General features: G+C 42.4%; 1 protein-coding gene across 1 annotated transcript in view; it reads right to left on the bottom strand.

The window, feature by feature from the left end:
* Positions 1-12,041, bottom strand: part of galnt13 (polypeptide N-acetylgalactosaminyltransferase 13) — a 177,450-nt gene that overhangs the window by 67,022 nt on the left and 98,387 nt on the right. Inside the window, exon 4 of the mRNA XM_078403868.1 lies at positions 4,049-4,215. Within this exon, the coding sequence (XP_078259994.1) occupies positions 4,049-4,215 (167 nt within the window). The remainder of the gene's footprint in view (positions 1-4,048; positions 4,216-12,041) is intronic.

Here is a 12,041-nt window from a genome sequence, read left to right on the forward strand (position 1 = left end):
TAGACAACATCCACAGCCTTGCCCTTATCAATTTCCCTGGTAACCTCTTCAAAAAATTCAAGAAGATTAGTCAAACATGACCTTCCAGGCACAAATCCATGTTGACTGTTTCTAATCAGGCCTTGATTATCCAAATAATTATATATATTGTCCCTAAGTATCTTTTCCATTAATTTTCCCACCACAGACGTCAAACTAATAGGTCTATAATTGCTAGGTTTACTTTTAGAACCTTTTTTAAACAAAGGCACAACATGCGCAATGCGCCAATCTTCCGGCACCATCCCTGTTTCTAATGACGTTTGAAATATTTCCGTCATTGAATGGTGGTGCTGGCTTGAAGGGCCGAATGGCCTCCTCCTGCACCTATTGTCTATTGTCTATTGTCTAAACTAGTTTGACTATCTCTAGACTATTTTACCCTGTTATTATTACTTACAGAGAAATGGTCTCCTCAAGGACGAAACTAGTGCCAGAATAATAGCTTTGATGAGTTGCACATCCATAAGGTTAAAAATTCTTTTTGGGTGAGTTTTTGGATTACAAAAAGTTTAACAGCACAGATAACAGCCATGAAATTCTAATACAAAAATAAAGAATTGCCTTCATTTATATATATGCCCTCAGCATATGACTGTACTAGCAAGAAAACAATTCCTCTCCCATCCGAAAAGGATAAAGGATTTAATATGTGAAGCTGTTTTTATTGCATCTATACATCATCTTGAACAGGAGGGAAAGCCTGCTTCCAAGTCCAGAGCAGCATCCTTTGATGTAACAGTACTGATGTGGAAATTGCTGTGCTATTGACCTGTACTGCAGCACTGAGTTGACCCTGATCAGAGATTTAGTGTAAGAAAATAACTGCAGATGCTGGTACAAATCGAAGGTATTTATTCACAAAATGTTGGAGTAACTCAGCAGGTCAGGCAGCATCTCAGGGGAGAAGGAATGGATGACGTTTCGGGTCGAGACCCTTCTTCAGTCTGAAGAAGGGTCTCGACCCGAAACGTCACCCATTCTTTCTCTCCTGAGATGCTGCCTGACCTGCTGAGTTACTCCAGCATTTTGTGAATAAATGCTGATCAGAGATTTCATCTATGTCTGGCAATTTCAGATCTGCTTTCTTTTGTGAAGAAAATAAAATCAAAGTATGAGCTTTTGAACAGAAGCGTGTGTTTTTACAAAACCAGATAGTGTTAAGAGGGCAGCACAGTGGTGCAGCTAGTAGAACCGCTGCCTCACCGCACCAGAGACCCAGGATCGATCATGACCTCAAATGCTGCCTGTTTGGAGTTTGCATGTTCTCCCTGTGACTGCATGGGATTCCTCCGGATGCTCCGGTTTCCACACACGTCCCATAAAAGACATGTTGCTTTGTAGGTGAAATGGCCCCTGTTAAATTGTCCCTAATGCGTAGGGAATCGATGAGAAGGTGGGATAAGATAGAACATGTGTGTGAACAGGTGATCATTCCAAGCTTTATGACTCTAACTTGGCTAACCTCATTCATCTTAGGCATCCTAAACCAAAAGTAATCTAAAACACAAAAGATAACGTAAGCCAGGGTAATGTCCGATTCACCTCTACCCCATTGCAGACATTAGACTTTGTTTATGGAACTTGTGCACAACCATCTTGAGAACTATATTCTGCACTCTGTATATTCCCCTTTGCTCCATCTGTTTGACTTGAAATATATTTATTGTATTAAAAAAACAAACTCTGGAGTAACTCAGTGAGTCCGTCAGCATCTCCGGAGGACATGGTCTCGTGTTTCGGGTCAGGACTGAGTCGTGAAAGGTGAAGCCAGAGGAAGGGATATAGGTAGAAGGGGATGGGGGAGAGGAAAGGGGGCAGGATAGTGGAAGAAATGGGTGGGCACCCCAGTAATGCACAGGGAAGGGGAGGGGGGAAGAGGGCAGTGTATTACCTAAAATTGGAGAATTCAATGTTCATGCCGTTGGGTCGTAAGCGATTCAAACGGAATATGAGGTGCTGTTCCTCCAGGCATGAAGAGAACCAGTACCAATAATGGAAAATAGGACTCTAGATCCTTTTCCAAGTCACTGCTAATTTATTAGTTGGCGTATAACAAAGAACAGCTACTCCTGTGAACCATCAGAAAGTACAATGTGAAATGGGCCAAAGCAAAAGCCAAAGTGGGCACAGATATTACAATATCTGGTGCAGCGGTAGAGTTGCTGCCTTACAGCGTTAGAGACGATCCTGACTATGGGTGGTGTCTGTACAGAGTTTGCACGTTCTCCCTATGACCGCATGGGTTTACTCCGGGTGCTCCGGTTTCCTCCCATACTCCAAAAACGTACAAGTTTGTAGGCTAATTGGCTTTGGTAAAAATTGTACATTGTCCCTGGTGTGTAGGATAGTGCTAGTGTATGGGGATCGCTGGTTGGCGTGGACTCATTGGGCCAAAGGATCTGTTTCCACGTTGTATCTCAAAACTAAACTAAATTAATACCATCCTTGATTTATTTGGAAATATTTGTCCAGTTATACGTAAAGAAGCTATTAGTTTTTGGCAAAACATCTATGGCAATATGACACATCACTATGGCCATGTTTAGGCTTATTATTATCACGTGTACAGAGGTACAGTGAAACTCTTTGTTTTGCACTTAGTCAGATCAGCCAATACTATACATAAATACAATCATGTCAAACTCAAGTACAATAGATAGAGTAAAGTTGAAGATACAGAGTGCAGAATATATGTCTCAGCATCAGAGTGCATCAGTTCCATAGACATGTAATCAATAAAGGAAACTTAATAGACCATTGATTCCTAGATGGTTGGGCACCTTGCATAGTTATAAGGTACAGCATGGAAACAGGCCCTTTGGCCCACTGAGTCCGTGCTGACCAGCAATCACCCTGCACACTAACACTATCCTACACACTAGGGACAATTTACAATTTACAGAAGCCAATTAAACTACAAACCTGTTCATCTTTGGAGGGTGGGGGAAACCGGAGCCCCTAGATAAAACTCACACAGGTCACAGGGAGAACGTACAAACTCTGTACAGACAGCACCCATAGTCAGGACCGAACATGGGTCTCTGGCACTGTAAGGCAGCAACTCTACCGCTGGGCCACTGTGCCACCCCTACCAGTTTGATTCTACCATCTTTAGATTTAAGGATGGGGAAAATAAAATGCCTTTTCTTCAACTACACATACTCCAAATAAAGGCACCACACATTTTACATAGGGGTTACGTGGCTGAAAAGCAAAGCGGAATTCAAAAATGCGTTAAAAATACGCTGTGAGCAGTAAATTTGAGTACGTTATTCCAAAAATCAAGCATTGAAGGAACAAGCTCATTATTGCAAAAATGCATAAATCAACACACGTAAAATGCAAGGTGCCTATACCACAATTTTACACAATTTTTACACAGCCTGGAACGTGTTGCCGGGGGTGGTGATGGAGGCAAATACGATAGTAGTGTTGAAGAGGCTTTTGTATAGGCTCATGGAAGTTAGGGGAAGAGAGGTCTATTGATCATGCTACCGGTAGATGAGATTAGTTTAACTTGTCATCATAGTTGGCACAAACATTGTGGGCTGAAGGGCCTGTGCTGTACTGTTCTATGTTCTATTTACTCCTTAATGATCAGATGGACACAAAAAACAAGATGAAAACTTCTTCCCAGCTGTTATCAGGCAACTGAATCATCCTACCAACAACTAGAGAGCAGTCCTGAGCTACTATCTACCTCATTGGAGACCCTTGGACTATCTTTGATCGGACTTTATTGGACGTTACCTTGTACTAAACGTTATTCATGTTATTCCCTTTATCATGTATCTGTACAATGTGGATGGCTCAAGTGTACTCATATATTGTCTTTTCTATTGTCTTTATCATATCATGTCTTATCATATATTTTCTTTCCACTGACTGGTTAGCACGCAACAAAAGCTTTTCACTGTACCTCGGTACACGTGACAATAAACTAAACTCAACTCAAATGTCAAAACATTCCAAATTCTATTAGATAAGTAAAGGGAACTGTGTTTACCTCTTTCACTCTCATCATCAACAAGGATAATCTCTGCAAGAACATTCTTGGGCGATCGAATAAGTACACTATGAACTGTACGGAGCAGAGTACTCCAGGCCTCATTGTGAAAAACAATGACCACACTTGTGTCTGGAAGATCATCCTGGTAAACTTTTGTCTTGCATCTGAACGGAAAATACAAAATGAGATGGTTAGAAACTTCAGGTCATATCAGTTTATCGTCATGTGCACAAGAACGGTGAAGTACAGGTGGAGTGAAAATCTTGCTTCCATCAGCATTACAGATGCATAGAAATACGCACAAAGTATGCACAAAGTGCACCCAAAGTGCGCGCAAAGTACGCGCAAAGTACGCACAAAGTACGCACAAAGTACGCACAAAGTACGCACAAAGTACGCACAAGTCGCCCACATATCGCCCACAAATTGTCCACCAAGTGCCAATAAATTGCACAAAATGCCTGCAAATTTTGCATTATGAAAAAAAGTAAAAGACCATGCAAAAAACATTAGTGTAAAACACAATAAGATCACAAGTCCATGGTCGTGCAAGAGGTGCTCCATAGTGTCCTGTTGCTGAGGTAGGATTAGGGATGTGTAGGTCACTTCAAGAACTTGATGTAGGGAAGTAGTTGTTTGTGAACCTGGTGTTGTGGGACGTAAGGGTCCTCTATCTCCTGCTTGACGGTAGCAACAAGAAGAGGAGATGATGGGGGGGATCCTTGATGATAGATGCTGCCTTCTTGAGGCAACTTCTCATGTAGATGCTTTTTAAACCCAAAGTAAATTTTGGCTGCTGCTTCGATCTATCTGCTAGCTCTTTGCTGAGGCTGGACTTGAGTATAATTAATCGAGTTGGGCAACCATCATTACTTTGCCTCTGGTCTTCAGTCACTGGTGGTACTGTGCCTCACATAAACTTTAAATAACTTAGTTTTCCTTGGTGAACACCTAAATAAACAACTCAAACTCTAAATCTGTGCAGTAAAAGAGTTACCCTTGAAAATATGTATCCGCAATTCACATTAACTTCTTTCTTTATATAGTACCTCTGATCAGATAATAAGACATTCTCAGATGCTAATGCATTCTGAAATCAATTAAGTAATGGCACAGATAATGAACAAAGCCAACCTGGTAAATATTTTACTGGAAATAATTACTGAAGTAATCTAATGGCATAAATTGTCCAATTCATTTTTATTGTATTTAATTTAAAAAGAACTTAATTACAATAAAGCATTTAACAGTCCACCCAAATCATTTAATCAATTCATTGGTTTGGAAGTCTCCATAATTAGATTGGTCATTGCTGATAATTGCAAAGGTTATGTTTGTCAAAGTACTAAATTTCAGGTAGTTAATAAAATATTTAGTCCACTGAACACAAAATTACGTGGCGAAAAAATTCTTTATGACGTTAAGAAAAAAATTAAAATATCCAAGATTTAAAAACGTTCCGTTGATGCATAAACAATTTCTGTCCAAATCAATTAAAATATTTAATATTTGAATTATAATTACACGATTAGTATTCTTAGCAGTAATGAAGCCAGGCAGCTCAGAAATACTCCAACACAAGGACTGCAGAGCTGAATACTGCATCTGCCGTCTGGCAATATTGGGAGTGTTATTCATTCATTGTGAATTAGCGTCCTTTTTGAAAGTCAGGGGAATGACAGAATGAGGCCAATGAGGAAAATACAAGTTTTGCCAAACGCACTTTTCTATCTCCAAAGGTTTTCCCCGGCACCTTCTGAAGTAAATTTGTCCAAAAATACTGCATTATCAATTTAGGAATAAAAAAGTATTCTTTTCTTATGGTGCTCAGGTACAACATTATACATTTTAAGTTCAATGGTTCTTTATTGGTATATAACTATTTGATGAACAGGTTTGTAGGTTAATTAGCTTCTGTAAATTGCCCCCAGTGTGCAGAATACAAAATTAGGATAACATAGAACTAGTGTGAATGGGTGATCAATGGTCAGGATGGACTCGGTAGGCCTGTTTCCATGCTGTATCTCTAAACTAAACTCAACAAGCAAATCTCCCTTGTCAAAATCGGCACGTCGTTTCGACAAATATTTGTTTCCACCTTTAGGCTTTAGACAATAGACAATAGACAATAGGTGCAGGAGGAGGCCATTCGGCCCTTCGAACCAGCACCGCCATTCAATGTGATCATGGCTGATCATTCACAATCAGCACCCCGTTCCTGCTCTCTCCCCAGACCCCTTGACTCCGCTATCATTAAGAGCTCTATCTAACTCTCTTGAAAGCATCCAGAGAATTGGCCTCCACTGCCTTCTGAGGCAGAGAATTCCACAGATTTACAACCCTCTGAGTGAAAAAGTTTCTCCTCATCTCTGTTCTAAATGGCCTAGCCCTTATTCTTCAACTGTTAGACTTTTGAGATACGTTGCGGAAACAGGCCCTTTGGCCCAATGAGTCCGTGCCAACCAGCGATCACTCCACACACCAACACTAAGCTACACACTTGGGACAATTTACAATTTTACCGAAGCCGATTAACCTACACACCTGTACGCCTTTGGAGCATGGGAGGAAACCGGAGCACCCGGAAAAAACTAAGGCGGTCACAGGGAGAACGTACAAACTCCGTACAGACAGCACCGGTAGTCAGGATCGGGCCCAGGTCTCCGTGCTGTGAGGCAGCAACTCTACCCCTGCTCCACTATGCCGTGTATGATAGTGCTAGAGTATGGGGTGATCGCATGGTCTCCCTGGGCTGAAGGGCCAGTTTCCATGCTGTATCTCTCAATTAAGCTAAACTCAACTATAAAGCAACTTTCTCAGATCAAAGCTCTCTACGATCACTACAACATTACTGAATTAACAGGAAAATACTGGGGAAAGGAAAATAAATAAAGCGATAAGTGTCATGTTTTCTAGTTTCGTTTATTGGCACATGTCCATTGAAAAGCTTTTGTTGCTTGCTAACCAGTCAGCAGGAAAGACAATACATGGACTGGATAGAGTGGATGTGGAGAGGATGTTTCCAATAGTGGGGGAGTCCAGGATCAGAGGCCATAGCCACAGAGTAAAAGAATGTAACTTAAGAAAGGAGATGGGGAGGAATTTCTTTAGTCAGAGGGTGGTGAATCAGTGGAATTTGGTGCCACAGACGGATGTGGAGGTCGTGTCAAATTATATTTTTAAGGCAGAAAATGACAGATTCTTGATTAGTAAGGGTGCCAGGGGTAATGGGGCGAAGGCAGGAGAATGCGGTTGAGAGGAAAAGATAGATCAGCCATGATTGAATGGCGGGGCAGACTTGATGGGCTGAATGGTCTCATTCTACTCCTCTCAGATGAACTTATGACTGTGTGTTCATTAAAATGTCTGTGGTAATCCCACTGAAGATGGCAAACTACATCACAACTGCTCAAAAAAAAAGCAAATCGGCTTATACTCTCTGCCCTTGTGTATAGGGAAGGAATCAACCAAGCACTGTGCCTTGCAAAGGACATGACCTAGACATGACAAAGATTAATTCAAAACTAATCAGTGGAAATAATATTAAATTGAGTGAGCAATCAATCTATGGAACAAGATCCCCAGAGTTTAATGGAAGCAATTAGTATTGATTTATTCAAATGTAAATTCAATAGATTTTCCGAAGATAACATGTTCAGTGACAATGGGCGAGATGTTCCTGAGGGGAATATTCCCCAAAGTTATTGTCTCCTGAATCCATCAGAGTAATTTTGCAGGCCCAGGTGGTTCTGGGGCTGAGCAGTGAGGCATAGGGCAGGGTCATACAGTGTGGAAACAGGCACTTCAGCCCAACATGTCCCATCTACACCAGCCTCTGGGTCCAAGTTGCCCTTCTGAAATGGAGCTGCAACATGAGTCAGCCCCCAGTCTTCTGGGAGCACACCCATGGTTAACGACGATGCAAAAATTTCATACAGAGCTAATGCAATTTCTTCTCTAGTTTCACACTTGCTACACCTGTTCTTAGATACACCTGATCAGGCCAGGGAAATTTATCTGCCTTCATATGTTTCAAAACATTCAGCACCTCCCCTGCAGTAATGTGGGCTATCCTCAAGACATCCCCATTACCCTTCCCGTCTTTCCACATCTTCATGCCTTTCTTCACAGCAAAAACAGAGGAGAAATATTCAGTGAGGTCATAGAGTCATGCAGCTTGGAAGCAGGCCCTTCGGCCCAACTTGCCCACAACGACCAACATGTCCCATCTACACCAGTCCCACTTGCCAGCATTTGGCCCATATCCCTCTAAACCAATCCTATCCATGTCCCTGTCTAAATGTTCCTTAAACGTTGCGATAGTACCAGCCTCAAGTACCTCCACCGGCAGCCCGTTCTCTGCACCCACCATTTCTGTAAAAAAAGTTACCCCTTCAGGTTCCTATGAAAGCTATCCCCCCTCACCTTAAACCTTTGCCCTCTAGTTCTCGAATCCCCAAGTCGAGCAGAAGACTGTACGTTTACTCGATCTATTATTCTCATGATTTTGTACACCTATATACGATCACCCCTCATCCTCCTGCGACCCAATGAATAAAGTCCTAGCCTGCCCAACCACTCCCTATATCTCAGGCCCCCGAGTCCTGGCAACCACCCTCGACTTGAATTGTGTTATCATGTGTTATCATGCTGGCTAGAAAGAGACTCCCACACAGAATATTCCCAGCGACCTTTGGCAGTAAGCAAAGCCCTAAGACAGCTTTGATATCAGGCGAAAGTTTGGCTTTCAGTATGAAACCATTAGAACAATAATATAATCAAAATCAAATAACTCTAAAAATAATTATGCAATGCAACTTTTCTTTCTTTTGCAACATAATGCAACTTATCTTTCTTTTCCCTATCTACTTCGCTGTTATGTATTCCCCATTGCCATTGGTAGTACAGTGGCGCAGCTGTAGAGTTGCTGCATTACAGTGCCAGGGACCCAGGTTCAATCCTGACCATGGGTGCTGTGTGCACGGAGTTTGTACGTTCTCCCTGTGACCACGTGGGTTTGCTCCAGGTGCTCCAGTTTCCTCCCACACCCCAAAGATGTGCGGGTTTGTAGGTTAATCGGCTTCTGCAAATGGTTCCTGGTGTGTAGGATAGAACTAGTGTATGGGGTGATCGCTGGTCAGGATGGACTCAGTGGGCCGAAGGGCCTGTTTCCATGCTGCATTCCTAAACTAAACCAAAGTAAATATAAATAGGTTCACGCGCACAGCACAAGATCTGATCTGACAGGTTTGCTAACATTTCTATTGGAAAATCTCCATAAAATCTTAACCAGAGCATTACTAGAAAAATCAGCCTGCATCATTTTTGAGACCTCTGCACCAAGCAGGAGTCCCAGAGATGTCAACCTCTATGCGGAGAAATGGCTGCAAAATGCAGGGCTAAATCATTTGAGACGTCAACCGTGTGCTTAGGAAAGAAAGGTTATTGGGTTCCAGAAAGAGTTGCAGCTTCGGGATTTCCTCATGTCATACCTAAAAGCACAGGCTCTCCCGACTTACATAAGAGTTATATTCTGTGAACCCTTACGTAAGTCAGATTTTACATAAGTCGGAATCACCACCCCCATCCTCTGCCCAAAATAACTCACTGAGAATATTAATTGTCTCAGCGGCGTTCGGCTGTGTACGGGGTACTTCCTGCATAGCGCGGCCTTCTGGGTAATCACTGCCACCATTGCCAGCTTGTTTCCGATGTAAACTTGAGCAGCACAGTGGTGCAATGGTACAGCTACTGCCTCACAGACCCGGAGACCCAGGTTAGATCCTGACCATGAGTGCTGTCCGTATGGAGTTTGTCTGTTCTCCATGTGACCACGTGGGTTTTCTCTGGGTGCTCCAGTTTCCTCCCACATCCCAAAGACGTAATAAGTTTGTAGGTGAATTGACTTCAGTAAAAATTGTAAATTGTCCCTATTGTGTAGGATAGTGCTAGTGTACGGGGTGATCGCCGGTCGGCGCGGACACGGTGAGCTGTAACTCTAAAGTCTAAAGTTCAAATTAAGTTGACTTGAAAAGTCTGCAGCATTTGATGCATGGGACTAACTCAACTTGCCATAAGATTTCACAACATGGGATTCCTATAATATCACTGACAGAGGAAAGGATAAGAAGCAGTGTCTTGTAAAATTAAATACTTCTGACCATCATTGAAAAGTAAAGCACCCTTCGGCCCACAATATTTGTGCCTTCCTAGATTGGTTACAGAAATTAGTTTGCGATGACAAATTTCCCTCTCTGTGAATTAGTTCTGGCTTCTGACTGTCTACAATATAAAACAGTGAAGCTGTGGAACTCTCTGCATCAGAAGGCAGTGGAGGCCGATTCCCTGGATGCTTTCAAGGGAGAGTTAGATAGAGCTCTTAATGATAGCGGAGTCAACGGATATGGGGAGAAGGCAGGAACGGGTTACTGATTGTGGATGATCAGCCATGATCACATTGAATGGTTCGAAAGGCCAAATGGCCTAATCCTGCACCTATTGTCTATTGCCTATTGTCTAAATAATGGAAATATTCAGCCAGTTAAGCAGCATCTATTGATTAATTGATACTTTATTTCGCATGAGCCATGTCACAGCCCTACACAAGGTATGCAAAGACTCAACACATATAGGGCGCTGACAAAGTTACAAAGTATTGATTATAGCCCCCTTGGTCCCTCTTTGTTCTTGGACCCCCCGCCACCCCAGGTCCTTCTTTATTCCTTTGGGGAGGAAAATAAACTTGCATAAGATTTGTGCTTAGTCATAAAGAGGTAAGACTGTTTTATTTTTCGTAAAGTTGCAAATTTCAGCAGCACAAAGTTGCCTCAAAAAACACCCCACAAGGTGGCACTCTAGGCTGGCTACATGCATTTGTCAGTGTGTTGGAGGGGCCAGTTTATATTACTATTGCTTCCTGTGAGGGAGGTGGAACTCCCCCAGCTGGATGATGTCAACGTATTCACGCCCATTCACAGTTTCATAGTCGATGGTATCACTCAAGGTACAGCCCCTCTGCTTCAGGCTTGGTCGGGCTACGTATGATCGACACAAAGTGCTGGAGTAACTCAGCGGGACAGGCAACATCTCTGGAGAAAATTGAGACATTTCGTGTTGGGACCCTTCTTCATTCTGACTCTTCAAACTAAACCCGAAACGTCTCCATTTTCTCCAGAGATGCTGCCTGACCCACTGAGTTATAGAGTCAGAGTCTTATGTTGGACCCTATGTAGACTGTCTTCGCGTGGAACAGGCCTTTCAGCCCAACTTGCCCACACCGCTCAACATGTCCCATCTACAATAGTCCTACCTACCTGGCAAGTCCTATTTGCCCAAATCCCTCTAAACCTGCCCTATCCATGTACCTGTCTAAATGTTTCTTAAAAGTTGCAAAAGTACCACTTCCTCTGGCAGCTCATTCCATACATCCATCACTCTTTGTGTGAAAACGTTACCCCTCTGGTTCCTATCAAATCTTTTTCCCTCACCTTAAACCTACATCCTCTGAACAAGAGACTCCATGCATCTACCTGATTTATTCCTCTCATGATTTTGAACACCTCAATACTCCAGCACTTTGTGTCTATCTTTGGTATAAACCGGCATCTGCAATTCCTTTTTGTTACAGTCTGCGTACCATGTGTACATGGAGTGTGAGAGATTGCAGCCCATGCTCGAGTATGCTCCTAGTGTGGCTGCATTTTAGCCTCATGGTCTTGAGTGGACTCCTGAGCCACACAACGTGATATTTAAGTTAGTGAGGCAGTAAAGATAGAGATGAGTTGGGAGAACTAGCCTTTCACGAGCTATTCCTTCCATTTATTGGGGATGGGCTGCATTAATCACCATCCAATGTGATGTTTAAATTAGAGAGGCAGTAAGGATAGGAGTGAAAATGAAAATTGTTCCCAAGGGCTCCCCAATAAAATAAAACTTTAGATGAGAACAGTTCTTTTGAAGTAAAACTGCGACTTTTGCAAAGATAATTTAA

Source organism: Rhinoraja longicauda, chromosome 8 (genome assembly GCF_053455715.1).
Source record: "Rhinoraja longicauda isolate Sanriku21f chromosome 8, sRhiLon1.1, whole genome shotgun sequence".
In the NCBI taxonomy this organism is placed as follows: domain Eukaryota; kingdom Metazoa; phylum Chordata; class Chondrichthyes; order Rajiformes; family Arhynchobatidae; genus Rhinoraja; species Rhinoraja longicauda.